At 38.3% G+C, this 15,755-nt stretch overlaps 1 protein-coding gene across 2 annotated transcripts in view; it reads left to right on the top strand.

Annotated features, from left to right (window-relative positions):
- The window catches only part of otud7a (OTU deubiquitinase 7A), a 106,831-nt gene that overhangs the window by 64,768 nt on the left and 26,308 nt on the right, over positions 1-15,755 (top strand). For both annotated transcript variants that reach the window (XM_048157810.1, XM_048157811.1), the window contains exons 4-7: positions 6,016-6,198; positions 7,618-7,836; positions 13,292-13,393; positions 13,572-13,699. In XM_048157810.1, coding sequence (XP_048013767.1) covers positions 6,016-6,198; positions 7,618-7,836; positions 13,292-13,393; positions 13,572-13,699 — 632 coding nt within the window. The remainder of the gene's footprint in view (positions 1-6,015; positions 6,199-7,617; positions 7,837-13,291; positions 13,394-13,571; positions 13,700-15,755) is intronic.

Raw genomic sequence — 15,755 nt, 5'->3', positions numbered from 1 at the left:
TTCATTTCTGCAGTATGTAGTATGTATACTGTGTATAGTATACAAATATTTCTACTATTTCTAATACTACTCAAAAAAATTATTTTACGATAAGTTCAGTTTATTTATTGAACAATTGCATTGTGTTAAACTGACTTGAAACAGGTGTGATTTGGCTCAACTCAATATTCTTGTTTTGAAAAAAAAAAAAAATGTTTCAGTTAAGTAGGCCAAAAATAACATTTGATGCTTGTTCAGTTTTCTTAAGTAAATTAAGTTAGTCCAACATGATTCTTTTCAACCATTTTATTTAATCCATTTGAGTTGAGATAAATGATTTTAGTTGTGTCAAGGCAGGAAAATACAAAGCCGACTAAGTTTTCTCAGTATGTTCCGCTCCGTCGGCTGAAGTTGTTCCTCGGCGGCTTTTTTCGGCCGAATTCGACATGTTGAATCGCCGTCGGAGCTCATCGGTCAGTCGGACCATCTAATCATTCTGATTGGCTGTTCAGCTACTGCCACCTGCTGGTACGGAAAGGCATTTCATCTTATGCAGGCGCAGAACGAACGTGCTACTTGGTCGTCGGCTGTCGAGCGTCGGTTTAGTGTGTCAGGGCAACTTTGAATAGCATAACAGAAACTAGGAACAGGATTTGCCCTTCCGATCATGCTTTGCACAGAGCTGGATAGCGCAAAAATTGTTCACTAAATAAACTAATAATTTAAATTTTTGTTTTGATATTAATTTTAGGATAAATAAACGTAATAGTTTTGGACAAAATTAAGAATGTTAACTTGACTCAACTAAATGACACTGAATTAACCTTATGTAATAAACTTAAAGGATTAGTCCACTTTTAAATACACTTTTCCTGATAAATTTACTCACCCCCATGTCATCCAAGATGTTCATGTTTTTCTTTCATCAGTCGAAAAGAAATGAAGGTTTTTGAGGAAAACATTCCAGGATTATTCTCCTTACAGTGGATTTCAGTGGCTACCAACAGGTTGAAGGTCAAAATGACAGTTTCAGTGCAGCTTCAAGGGCTTTAAACGATACCAGATGAGGAATAACTAATGCAATAAGCATAACGCTTATGATGAATGTCCTACGCCTTCCCTATTCAAGTTACGGAAAAAAACGAAACTGGCGCCGCGTTTGTTCCGTAAGTAGAATAGGGAAGGCGTAGAACATTCAGCGTAAGCGTTATGAAGAATGCGGAAGCGGAAAGTACGTTCAAGGCGATATTTTGTTTATAAAGCATAAACGGTTGTATTTTTTTCGAAAATGACCGATCGTTTCGCTAGATAAGACCCTTATTACTCATCTGGTATCGTTTAAAGCCCTTGAAGCTGCACTGAAACTGTAATTTTGACCTTCAATCTGACGAAAGAAAGACATGAACATCTTGGATGACATGGGGGTGAGTAAATTTATCAGGAAAAGTGTATTTAAAAGTGGACTAATCCTTTAAGTTTACTAAAATAAACAATGTTAATTAAATGCAACATAACCCAGTTACGTGAAACCTGTTGACATAAGTAAATCCAACGTATAATTTTTTTGAATTTACGGTTTGAAACATTTGTTGTTAAATAATGTGTTTTATATACTATACTAGTAAAATACAGTGTATATAGTGTGCAGTATGCAGTCAGCTTATAGTATTTTTCATTTTAGAAACGGACGTGATTGTCACTGTGAGATATCCAGTGTGTCGTCCCTTCACATCACATGGTGATTGACCGTTCGCACATGTCACTGTATTAGCAAAGTCTCCCCAACGTAGATAAAGCAGAGTAGCTGATTAATGGGAAAAGAAAAGGTTAATTACTGTAGTAACATCTTGCAGAAGGACTGCAAATGTCCTCATTCATTAGCAAAGACACAGAAGAGCGCCAAATTAGAGTTGTTCGTTGTCCAGTTCCATTCTTTACCTGCTCATTTTGTCTTGTTTGAACAAGGAAACTTGCATGGAAGTTGGTTGTACTGCTCTGAATTACAGCCAGGCCCTTGCAGAATCTGTGCCCGCAGAACTGAAATATACATTATTATTATTCATTTAGCAGATGCTTTTATTCAAAGCAATATAATATAATATAATATAATATAATATAAATTATAAAATAGTATAAAAGTATAACATAAATATTGTTATATTTTTATTTTATTAATATTTACTATAAACAGTACAGTTAATATTGCACATATATATATATATATATATATATATATATATATATATATATATATATATATATATATATATATATATATATACACACTTAGGTAAAAAAGAGTAAATGTTAAAAGTAAATTGTTAAAAGATATATAAATATATGTCTCAAACTCACATGTGAGAATATTTGGAATCAGTTCAATATCATTATTGAACATAGCTGATTTTTAAAATTGAACAGGATGTTTTCTTTTAAAACCCTGCAAACCTTTTGCTGCCAAAGCTCCCAAGGGTACTTGTTTAATTAAATTAGGTGTTTGACCATGTTTGTAACCAGCTTTACAATTCAAAAGCACTGACCTCAGAAATTATTGAGATATTTTATATTTATGTGGTCTGATTGTATCCACAATATGTAATAATGTCTACAAAATCCAATTGTACACCTAAAGGACAGACAGAGAAGGGGACGTCAACAGGAAGCTGCCATCCACCGCCTTCAGCACATTGATTGAGACCCATAATGCTTAGTAAACTGCGAAACGCATGTATCAGAGGTGCTGAGCGGTCATTCGATTAAACCTTAAAATGTCTTTTAAAATTTCAGGCTGGTCAAAGGATGCACAAATCGATAAACTACAATGAGATTTGTATTGATTGATGTGGATTCTGGTGCTGCATAGGCTGCAGTAAGAATGTAAAAACCCTGTTCAGACTGTCCGAATGAAAGCTAGACAAAATGCATGCTAGGCTTCAGATTATAAAAGTTAAGAAGTAAGATTTTATTTATTTCCACTTTGCTTTCTATTATTTTTTATATATAATATATTGTAAATTATACATATTTTTACGTAATTAAATTAGTGCTGTCAAATTGATTAATCACAATTAATCGCATCTAACATAAACGTTTGTGCATATATATGTTTGTGTGTATGTATATGTATATATATAAATATATATACTGTATATATATGATGTATTTGAATATATTTGAATATTTACATGAAAAATTACATTTAAGCAACTTCATCATTATAAATGCGCAGTTACAATATTATATAGGCGTTTAAATATATAGGTGTTTAGGACCAGCACAGTGTGTATATAAAAGTAGTATATTATATAAATATATATAATTTTACATTATGTAGGTGATTTCAGGTTTTGCTATCCTTGCAGGGACATTTGGTTTCCACAATACAGGCAAATCCTGAAACGCACACACGCTGTATCTCCCTGTAGACGGTTAGAACGACCTGTTTTTTTGGTCCCTGTGAGGCCTTTGGGTTATGGAGATAAGACAGTAGCTGGAGGACATGGAAGCAGCTGCATTTGTGTGTAGGAGTCTTGAGGTGACTGTCATTTCACATTAGAGCGTTTGGTTTCCCTAGCTTTCTTGTGATCTTCCTCCAATTTTCCTTGGTTTGTGCTTTCTATATTTCTGTATACAAAACAAACTGAACAAAAACACATCTTTATTGTTTCTTTCATCAAATTGTCATCAAATTGTCTTCACTCAGAGCACGCTGGAGAAAAACCACAAGCGTTTTGTCTCTCTTTATTATCAGGCTTGATGTGAAGCGGAACTTCATTGTTTAGGGTTTGATGTGGCGTTTTGTGGCACTCGTGTTGGCAGGTGATGTAATTGGGATTAGATTGAAAATCCCTATGGGAGTTAGCAGTACTCCTCAAACCGTGGCTCAGCGAAATGAAAGATAAAGACCAGGTCACGTTCATTAACAATCACTTCCTATTTAGTGGGCATGAAAACATTGTTCATGATTTTTATATATATATATAGGACGGAATGCAATGCAATGTCGTGATTGAACGGGTTTTTGAATAGAAATTGAGCTGGTTTTGTTATGCAAACCTGGTGTAACGGAGGCCAGCTAGTAGTCGCTGTGCAAGTAAACCTCACTGATGCTAGAGGTTGCAGCCTTTAGCTTCCTTGTTAGAGCGTCTGACTCCCACCTTGGAGACTCAGGTTCGAGGCCCGCGCAGAGCAGGGTGAGTAGGACATGGGTAGAGGGGTTACACTGGTGCCGTGACCTGGATGGGAGTGAGGTTTAGGGGGGGTGAGTGTAACGGAGGCCAGCTAGTAGTCGCTGAGTGAGTAAACCTCATTCCTCTGATCTCAAGAGAAGCTCTAGCGACTGATGTTAGAGGTTGCAGCCTTTAGCCTCCATGTTAGAGTGTCTGACTCCCATGCTGGAGACTCAGGTTCGAGGCCCACACAGAGCGGGGTGAGTAGGACATGGGTAGAGGGGTTACATTGGTGCCGTGACCTGGATGGGAGTGAGGTTTAGGGGGGTGAGTGTAACAGAGGCCAGCTAGTAGTCACTGAGCGAGTAAGCCTCACTCCTCTGATCTCAAGAGATGCTCTAGTGACTGATGTTAGAGGTTGCAGCCTTTAGCCTCCATGTTAGAGCGTCTGACTCCCACGCCGGAGACTCAGGTTCGAGGCCCGCGCAGAGCGGGGTGAGTAGGACATGGGTAGAGGGGTTACATTGGTGCCGTGACCCGGATGGGAGTGAGGTTTAGGGGGGTGAGTGTAACAGAGGCCAGCTAGTAGTCGCTGAGCGAGTAAACCTCACTCCTCTGATCTCAAGAGATGCTCTAGCGTCTGATGTTAGAGGTTACAGCCTTTAGCCTCCATGTTAGAGCATCCGACTCCCACGCCGGAGACTCAGGTTCGAGGCCCGCACAGAGCGGGGTGAGAAGGACATGGGTAGAGGGGTTACATTGGTGCCGTGACCCGGATGGGAGTGAGGTTTACAGGGGTGAGTGTAACGGAGGCCAGCTAGTAGTCGCTGTGCGAGTAAACCTCACTCCTCTGATCTCAAGAGATGCTCTAGCGACTGATACTAGAGGTTACAGCCTTTAGCCTCCATGTTAGAGCGTCCGACTCCCACGCCAGAGACCCAGGTTTGAGGCGGGGTGAGTAGGGGTGAGTAGGACCTGGGTAGAGGGGTTACACTGGCAACCCTGTTAGAGTCCTCAAGATATATTAACTACGATATAGTTAATATGTACCATTAAACAGGATATGCCGTTATTGAGTTAGCTAACTACGGCTGCATCCGAAATCACATAAGGTGTGTCCCAATTTGCATACTTATGCACTATTCTATGATGTTTTTAAGTACAAATAGTGCGAGTAGTGCGTTCACACAGAAAATTCCAAAAAGAAAAAGTTCACTTTAAATACCCAGATGATGCACTAAATTAACGGAAAAAACGAAGTGTGGAATGTTGGACACTTCATGCACTCAACTGTCGCAGCTTTTAACTTCGTTGTTAAATGACAAAATAACCTTACACATTACATGGATGAGTGCATAAGTACATAGTGTATTAGTGTATAGTGCATCATTTGGGACGCAACTATACTCTCTTGAGTAGGTACTTATTTTGAATAAGTACTTCATGACTGCTAAAATGCGTGTTCTATATGTGTGTAGTGTGCATGTAAATTGGACATAGTACATTCGCCAGGTTGTCATTATAATGTGACCTTCGCTTCGACTGCCATTCACAAATCCTCTCCAATGGCCTCATGAGATAGTAAAGTGTCCATCGTATGCACACTTCAGAATCTCCCCAGAAGTAGTAGGTCATCCGGGTACTTTTTGCCTACTCTCTTATGAGAATTCGGACATACTTTTGTCACCATACATTTTTTCACCTACTATATAGTAGGGAAGTATGTGATTTAGGATGCAGCCTTTAACTTTTTCTTCAAGATTATTTTCTTTGCTGCCGAAAACATAGGAGAAAACTTTGTACGTTAAATCATTAGCATATTCTCACCATGTATCATGAATTCTGTTGTTTGTCTGTGGTGGATCAGGTAAAAACTGGGACCTGAGCGCCGCTCTCAATGATTATGAGCAGCTCCGGCAGGTCCACACGGCCAACCTGCCCCACGTCTTCAATGAGGGCCGTTACTACAAGCAGCCGGAGCGTAGCAGCACCCCGCAGCACATCAGCAAGACTGAGCAATGCCCCCAGAAACAAGAGGACAACACTCAGGGTGAGCAAAGCTCTCTATAAGCTCCTTGTGTTGTGACTTATTGCTGTGTTTTCTCTATTTTCTAGTGTACCAGTTTAAACTCGGCATGAAATGAAAATTTACCTCATCTATATATTTTCTAAATACATGTTATTGATCTGATTGTGAGCAATTCCTCTATGCATTTTTCATTTTTTAAAAATTTTTTGACCTTCATCAAGATGTCATAACGTTGAAGTGACAGACTTCTCTTTGGTGACTTCTCCAATAATTTTGTCCACTTAAACCCTGCCCCTTTCTAACAATCGACATCAAGCTTGCATTCAGATCCGCCTCCATCCTGCCAACAATTGATGGATTGAGCCAAGTCCCCACCTTATATTTTCTCCTTTTTCAATAATCTGTTTCACTCAAATGTACATCACTGTGAAGAAAAAAAAGATCTGTCACAACTCCTGTTTCATCCTGACTTTAATATGCAGAGACAAGTATAAGTTAGCCATTTGTAGGTTGGTTTCCTTGAGAAGTGTAAACACTGTGGCTCTGTTTGTTTGGGAACAGCCCAACAATATTGGCTCAACCAATGGTGTGAGTATGGGGTGGAGCTATCTGTTCTTCTGACCAATGAATGCAGTTTCATTTACAATAGTGCCACAAAAATTATAATTTTACAGTTATATTTTACATATTACAGTTTTTCAGTTGATTCATATACTATTAGATCATATTAGCATTGAAGACAACATAAAAGACATTTAATTTGACACATTTAACCTCTGTAATGTAATTAAAAAATTATTTCAGATTGATTGATTGATTGATTGAGAGTTTGGTACCAAGTCAGTACTGAAATTGTAAATTTTAAAAATGTAACGCTTTGAGCGCTGTTGAGTGGATTCGTAAACACCTCTGATTGGCTATTGTTTTCATGCGCTCAACAGATATGTCTATGATTGGCTACTATGATCAACACATTGGAACGTTTAAAAGCACACGCAAGTGTTTGAATTTGAAAGCGTTTTGAAAGCGGGAGTGTTTGAAAGCAGGCGTCTATCACGGACCAGTCCTGCTTTCAGAAGCCTTCATGTGTATCTGAGGAGCGTCATTGATGACTATTTACATCATGTTTTTGAAGCGTTGATCATTGAAGCCAATCACAGACATATCTGTTGAGCTCGTGAACACAAAGGCCAATCAGACGTGTTCATGAATCCGCTCAACAGTGTTCAAAGCATCACATTTTTAAATTTTAGCACCGACTTGCTTACCGACTTGACAGCTCTAGATTGATTGATTGATTGATTGTGAGTGCGTGTGTGCGTACATGCGTGCAGTGATGATTTTAAACATTAAAAGATCAAGAACATTTATTAAGAAAGTAAATCTTATCTGTTTTTATTTCACATCTCTTCCCACTCTCTCTCTCTCTCTCTCTTCTAGAGAAGCGTCTATCTCGAGGCATTTCCCATGCCAGCTCTGCCATCATGTCTTTGGCCCGGCTGCAGGTGTCAGGGGATTGTGCCAGGGAACAGTTCCCCCTGGAGATGCCCATCTACACATTCCAGCTGCCCGACCTGAGCGTGTACAGCGAGGACTTCCGCAGCTTCATCGAGCGTGACCTCATAGAGCAATCCACTATGGTGGCCCTGGAGCAGGCCGGTGAGCCATAAACGCTGCTCTCAGATCAGTGATGGAGCGAATCCAAAGTCTAGCCCTTCGTTACAGTGATGATAAACACAGATTTATGATCAGTACTAATGTCAGCTTTGATTGCATAAGACTAGCTAGAGTCAACACAACACAGCAGCAACAGAATTAAACTAATCCCTGATCTTGGATCAACAGCAAAGCCAAGCGGACCAATGAACACAAACCTGCACTTCCCAAACAACATAGCTCATTTCTTTTTATTTAAAAACTTTGTCCATTAAATTTAAGTCATGTAGTCCAATCAACATGCACAAAAAATCATAAAACAGAAAATTATATCATAGAGAGGCCCCCATACAGTCCTCAAAGTCAATAAGTCTTTTATTATTATTATTTAAATGTAATAGTAAATGATATTTTGTGAAAAAAGTACCTTGAAAAAGATAATCTTTTTTTTTTTTTTTTTTTTTTTTTTTTATGATTAAAGGGATAGTTCACCCAAAAATGAAAATTTGATGTTTATCTGCTTACCCCCATGGCATCCAAGATGTAGGTGACTTTGTTTCTTCAGTAGAACTCAAATGATGATTTTTAACGTTGATGTCTGTCAGTCAAATAATGCGAGTCAATGGTCACACAATTTATAAGAGTCAATAAACTTGCACAGACAAATCCAAATTAAACCCTGCGGCTCGTGACGACACATTGATGTCTTAAGACACGAAACGATCGGATTGTGCGAGAAACCGAATATTTATATAATTTTTTACCTCTAATACACCACTATGTCCAACTGCGTTCAGCATTCGCTTGGTGAGGTCTGAACGCGCTCTGACAACGGCAGTGATGTCTTGCGCATATACTTCAATGAGTGCTAGACATCACTGCCGCTGTCAGAGCGCGTTCAGACCTCACCAAGCGAATGCTGAACACAGTTGGACATAGTGGTGTTTTAGAGGTAAAAAATTATATAAATACTGTTTGGTTTCTCGCACAAACCGATCGTTTCGTGTCTTAGGACATCAATGTGTCGTCACGAGCCGCAGGGTTTCATTTGGATTTGTCTGTGCATGTTTATTGACTCTTATAGATTGTGTGACCATTGACTTGCATTATACGGCTGACAGACAGCAACGGTTGCAGTTAAAAATCATCATTTGTGTTCAACTGAAGAAACAAAGTCACCTACATCTTGGATGCCCTGGGGGTAAGCAGATAAACATCAAATTTTCATTTTTGGGTGAACTATCCCTTTAAGATACATGCGCTCACATTTATTCAAGGTGTAAGAAAAATTTTTCATTTTCCTTGATAGTTACAACACTGTTCTATTTTTAGTGTCATTAAATTGAATCTTCTCTTGAAAGTGGTACAAAACCATATAAAACCAATAAAGTTTCTAAGAAATTGGCACATGTCTTTTAAATTAGATTTAAACTAGATAGTTAATTAGGAAAAGATCAATAGTAGGCAAGGCCGAAATCATGTCTTTATGCGTTATAAAACAATTTTTTATAACGCATAAAGAAATAGAACAGTAAAGAAAATTCGAGGTCTAATTCTAGTTGAGAAATAACCATTTTGAACTATTTGCAATATAATATTTGCATTAAAATATGCACATATGCATTTTTATTTGTACGCCTAATATGTTGAAAACATAAAATGTTTTCGGTCTCGTCACACTCTGTTAGGAATTGCATAAATCACGTAAACTTTCAATACAAAATGGCCATATTTAAAGGGCCTCTATGTAATAATGACACCCAGTGTTCAAAATAGGTACTGCAGTCCAAATTCAAAATATTGTTTGGCCCGCTCCCTCGTTCAAAGACGCGGTTGCCAGCAACAATAGGGAGCGCAATTGACAATGAAAGCTGAGGAGACTTAAACACTGTAAGCTGATGAGTTGATTTATCTGTTTTAATATGCTGTTGTTCATAGAGATATTTAGATGGATGCAGAGGCTTGTAGGTCAGGTAGAATCTGCGATTCTCTGACACAGTTTGTTTGCTGGTTTCCATGGCTACAATACGAGGTGTTTTCCGCCAACTGGCAACCTGTGATGTTGAAATACTATTGGATAAACTGGCAGCACACGTTTCACACAGACCAAAACAAAAACAGACATTCCGACACGGAACGCATATTTTCAAAGTAGAATATCTGGCTGTAGCATTGTTTTTCTGAGAAACAAGTAGGTGAACTTAGCATGTTTCCTAAATATCTGCAAACATATCGGGATATTTTTATGCTTTATTAAAGTAAAAAATCTAACATAGAGCCCCTTTAAGAATAAAGTCAAGTAGTTTGCATAACTGGATGTTACTGTCGGTCGTTTAACATTTCTATTGTAAAACAGTTTTTATATATTAAAAGTTTCACTGTTTACGTCTTACCTCACTGTCTTTCAGTGTTAAACTGAACCTTCTCGTTGGAATTCACATTCTGCTTCTGTGAACAGTAAACCCCGCCTACTTTGATTTCATTGGCCATCTCAATCTTGTTGACATTGACGAACACTGTTAGACCACAGAGGCAGACCAGACTAAAAATGTAAATGCAGAGAATTTCAAATATTGGGGGGACCATTTTGGCCATTTCTAATTATTGGGGGGTCCCGCTTACACAGACCCATTTCCAGTCTGTGCAAGCTATATACTATAGCAAAATGCTAACTGTTTGGACATGGCCTCGGGGCTTTGGAAATGCTTTTGGACTGTGGGAGGAAGACCCTATCCCAAGAGAGGCAAAGGGGCTGAGGGTAGAGGCATTGACGTTCGCCCGCGGTGAGCTTTACCAGCTCCAGAGAAAAGAGTGGGCGATAGGTCAATGCCCAGTGCAAACCGCCTCAGGGCCGAGAGCTGCAGAGGACTGCTTATTCTGCTACTGCATGCCATGAAAAAAAATATGCTTTGTGTGCTATACATTATAACTAAAGGCCCTGATATACTCATTGCGAAGTTCTTTTTCGTTGTTCACTCAGAGGTAAAAAGAAATATCTTTTCAGCGAACATACAGACACCACCTACACTGTTGAGAGCGGCTGTTAGATGAATATGTAAATTTGTGCCGCACACTTTCCTCTCAATGACAAAATAAACACAACAAAAAATTACTTAACGGCACTTAAAGGTGCTAAAGAGGATGTTTTGTTTTATACATTTTTGCAATATTACTTGAAACTGTCTTTACTAACTGATAAAAGACTATTTATTAGGTGCACTGAAAGTAATAATATTAATATACATCATCTGTGCACGAGGTAGGGCCTTAAAAACATCAGCCAATCGTTTACGCGATCATCACGTAAACGATTGGCCCTCTGGCTTGTCAATCACTGCCGTGACGTTCCTTGTGAGAGACGAGCGCGGCTGTGCGCTCCAGTAACTTTCCACACTCCACAGGCGCTGCATGCAATGTTTTTGTCAGGAGACAGGAGTAACAACTGCAGATTATGAGTTACCTGCGGTGAGTCCGACATAATGAATCCAAAAAACACGACACGGCGAATGCCGATGGTAAACACTCGTGTTCCAATACTTGTGCACGAGTTTTGGGAGGCGTTCCCTTGAAATGAGCTGTGAAGGAGGGGGGTTGTTCTTACGCATGCGCTCATTTAAAAAACTCACTAACAGTCTTTGGTTTCGACGAAAAGATCCTCTTTAGCACCTTTAAGAAAGCATCTGATCATAGTAATGAGGATATGCTTGCACAAGCTCTGCAATTCGGCACTCCAATAGTCACGTCACGTTTATTAAGATACTACTTGATAAAATAGTTTGCTTTAAAGCAAGCAGCTTTACAGTATAGTATTTTTTTATAGTATTAAACATGAAAAAAAAAACTGTTCAAGTGTCTCTTTCAATTAGAATTACAACTTAAATTTCTACTATAAAGCGGCTCTCCAGTTTATGTTTTTACTCGCGTCTGACCTCGATGGACTGAACAGAAGAAATGAACAAGAGATTTCCATGTAAAAGAAGGTGGAGCCTCAGAGCCACACCCACCTATTACATCATAACTACAGACTAATGGTACTTAAAACGTGTTTACCAGTCAGAGCAAACTTTTCCAGAAAGTTCCCTCTGACAAGCTGTTTCAAACTCCTGAAACAAACTCCAAACATCATTTTGACCTGATTTCACACCAGTTCGTTCTTCAAATTCGCCTTAAGTATATCAAGGCCTTAAAGGGTTAGTTCACCCAAAAAATGAAATTTCTGCCATTAATTACTCACCCTCATGACGTTACACACCCTTAAGACCTTCTTTCATCTTTGGAACACAAATTAAGATATTTTTAATGAAATCCAAGCGTAATTTCCGAGTAATTTGCCGTCATTCAAGGTCCAGAAAGGTATTGAAACATTGTTAAACATTGTTCTTCATGTGACAACAGTGGTTCAACCTTAATATTATGAAGCGAAAAGAATACTTTTTTTGCGCAAAAACAAAACAAAAATAACGACTTTATTAAACAATTTCTTCTCTACCCTTTCAGACTCATACGCAGTGAATGCAGTGTAGCACTTCTGTGTTTACGTCTGAATGCCGGCTCACTATCACTAAAGCCTCGGCCAATAATGAGCCGGCGTTCGGACGTAAACACGAAAGTGCACTGTGTTCACTGCTTACGAGACTGACAGTGTAGAGAAGAAATGGTTGAATAAAGTCGTTATTTTTGTTTTGTTTTTGCGCACAAAAAGTATTCTTGTCGCTTCATAATATTAAGGTTGAACCACTGTAGTCACATGAACTGTTTTAACAATGTCTTCAATCCCTTTCTGGACCTTGAATGACAGCAAATTACTCGGAAATTACGCTTGGATTTCATTAAAAATATCTTAATTTGTGTTCCGAAGATGAACGAAGGTCTTACGGATTTGAAACGTCATGAGGGTGAGTAATTAATGACAGAAATGTCATTTTTCGGGTGAACTAACCCTTTAAGGCCTTGATATACTTAAGGCGAAAGTCGTTAAGTATTCTTGTCGCTTCATAACATTAATGTTGAACCACTGCAGTCACATGAACTATTTTAATGATGTCTGTACTACTTTCCTGGACCTTGAATGACAGTAATTATGTTGCTTTCTATTAAATTAAAAAAAAACCTTGGATTTCATCACAAATATCTTAATTTGTGTTCAGAAGATGAATGAAGGTCTTACGGGTGTGGAACGACATGAGGGTTAGTCATTAATGACAGAATCTTCATTTTTGGGTGAACTAACCCTTTAAGCTAAACAAGCTTATGATTCAGGGTCCAAAATTAACAGAAATATCACAATTTCCCAATGTTAAAAGAATCACAAAACGTTTAAATAAAGATAATTGCCAGTATGACCAGTAACTTTTTAAGGTTTAAAGATAAGTTTTAGTTTTAAGAGTGTGATGGGATGTTGGATGGTGTTTATTAGTCCATGTTTAAGTAACATCAGTGTGTTTAAACCATTCTGTAGGTCGTTTGAACTGGTGGTCCACCATGTGCACCAGCTGTAAGAAGCTACTGCCATTAGCCACAACAGGAGACGGCAACTGCCTTCTGCATGCAGCTTCTTTAGGTGAGAACTAACTTTCATACTCAAATGTTACATCTTACATGAACATCTGTAACATCTGGACAAAAGAGAAGTGTTCAGTCACAGATTTCATGTGATTTTCCTTTAATTAGAAATATAGGCTAAATTGTGCTGTTGTGTGTTTCTGACTAACTTGGTGTCGTATGTCTGTGTGTTCCAGGAATGTGGGGCTTCCATGATCGGGATCTGGTGCTGCGGAAGAGTCTGTATGCCATGATGAAGAGCGGAGCAGAGAGAGAAGCTCTGAAGAGGAGGTGGAGGTGGCAACAGACTCAACAGAACAAAGAGGTTGGCAACTACCCAGCTAACAAAAATAGGTTCTAAGAACGTTTTGCTAGCGTAAGTTTTAAAAATGTTATTTTTGACTTTACTTTGAACTTTCAAAAAGTCAATTTTTTTTAAAAAATGTTTTAAAATGTTTTTTTCTTGGTTATGCGAACATTAAGTGAACATCACAGTTTATGATTTTGGAAACATCATGAGAACGTTACTTTTGAAGGTTCTCTGAACATTCTGAAACGTTAAAGTATTAACATTAAAAAACATCCAACTAAAACATTCAGGGAAAAAAAAGTGTTTTGAGAACATTATTAGCTTCTTATGAACATTAAAGTTACTGGAAGAAAGTTTGTTCATAAGTTATGAGCGAATTAAAAATGTCTTTGTACTTGTATAAACGAGAGTTGCGTGTATCTCTCAACCCCTCACACCGTCTATTGTTATTGTGTCTCCAGTAGTTTATTGTTGTTATGTCTCATTCATTTATTTTTTTAATGAAACAATGGCCAAGGCCAGTGTTGCCACCTTGTGGACAAAGTAATTGTTGCAAAAACTTCAAGGTGTAAAGTATGTGCGATAAAAATCTGGTTGCGCTCATGCTATGCCAATGGTGAAATTTATGCCACATATTGTACGTATAGCCTAATGTATGTGTAGAAACTGAGGTATACTTATGGCGTTTTTCCTTTATTTAGATAGTTTAGCTGAAGAGAGAACAGAAAACAAAGTGGGAGAGAGAGGGGGACGGGGTTAGGAAATGACCACGAGCCAGGACTCAAACTCGGGTCACCCGAAGTGCAACCCAAGAGACCTTCAACTCCGACAACATTTTTAAATGAAAATAATTAGCATTAATGTTTATTATCACCATTCGCTCTGTTCTAAATTGCTTCTGTTTCTGTTATGGATATTGACAATTATAAGAGAAGAAAATAAAGTCCTTCCTTGGCTCAATTTTTTTGCCATTTTGCACCTAGCCTATTAGCAAGTTTTTGCTAATATGTTAGCATGTCTTACACAAGTCCTCAAACATACCAAAAACAGTTTTTTTATTGATTTAAACATATTCAAAACATAGGTGTATACTTACCATAAAGTGTTTAAAAAACTTTTATGTAGATAAACTGCAACTTTACTTCTCACTTTACTAACTAGCAGCATGTTATGCTATTACTGGGTTAATTTGTGATCGTTTTTTTGTCAATGTTTACATTCCTTTTAGTTCTCGATTTTGTTTCCTTAGCTTCCTACTTAGATATTACAAATGCAATAAAGGCACTTCTTGCAAGTAGTTTGGTAAGAAGCCGTCTGCCAAGTGAGTAGTTGTAAAGCGTAAACATTAGCCTGCAGTTCATAATGGCTCTCCCCATAAACACCCCTGCTGATTAGCTTGTGCGTTTCCTCCACAGCTTTTAGCGTAAGAGCTTATTGCTGTAACAGCATACCGGAGGACAGGAAATCAGCAGCGTGATCGATAGCAGATCCTTGAATTTTTTATTAGCAGTACTGCTTTCATTGTCCTGAAGGCCCAGAGCTCTTGAATCAGCTTCTGCTGAATGAGTATCAGTGATTAAAGTCGTATGAAACGAGTGGGTGTGGATGGAGTGGAAATGTTTGTGTGCATATGGGAGTGTGAGAGGAGGATGAGAGTGAACGTGTGGGTGTGTTTCCTTTAGAACGTGTGCTTACTGATGCCACTGAGATAAAACAGGGTAGAAAAATGAAAAATGAAAAGTGCATGTGCAGAGGAATTATTTTAAATGTGTTTAATACGTTCAGAGGTATTTCCTTATGTTTACACAACCTTCTGCTTTTCCATTCAATTACATTTTTTTTCGTGCTATAACTCAAGAGTATAAGTGTGTCAAATTTAGCAATAAATTGAGACGGCTCTCAAACTGATTTTCAGCCCAATCTATTGAACTGTCACCACTGTCAGAAAGAAAATCGTACCAGCTGGATAATGTATAGTCCAGTGGTTCCCAAACCTGTCCTTAGGGGGGCCCCAGCACTGCATATTTTGTATGTCGCCTTTATTTGACATACCTACTTCAGATCTTGCAGT

The sequence above is a fragment of the Megalobrama amblycephala genome, linkage group LG15 (assembly GCF_018812025.1).
Source record: "Megalobrama amblycephala isolate DHTTF-2021 linkage group LG15, ASM1881202v1, whole genome shotgun sequence".
NCBI classification, from domain to species: domain Eukaryota; kingdom Metazoa; phylum Chordata; class Actinopteri; order Cypriniformes; family Xenocyprididae; genus Megalobrama; species Megalobrama amblycephala.
Note: the sequence above shows the minus strand (reverse complement) of the source record. Positions and strands in the feature narration are given on the sequence as shown.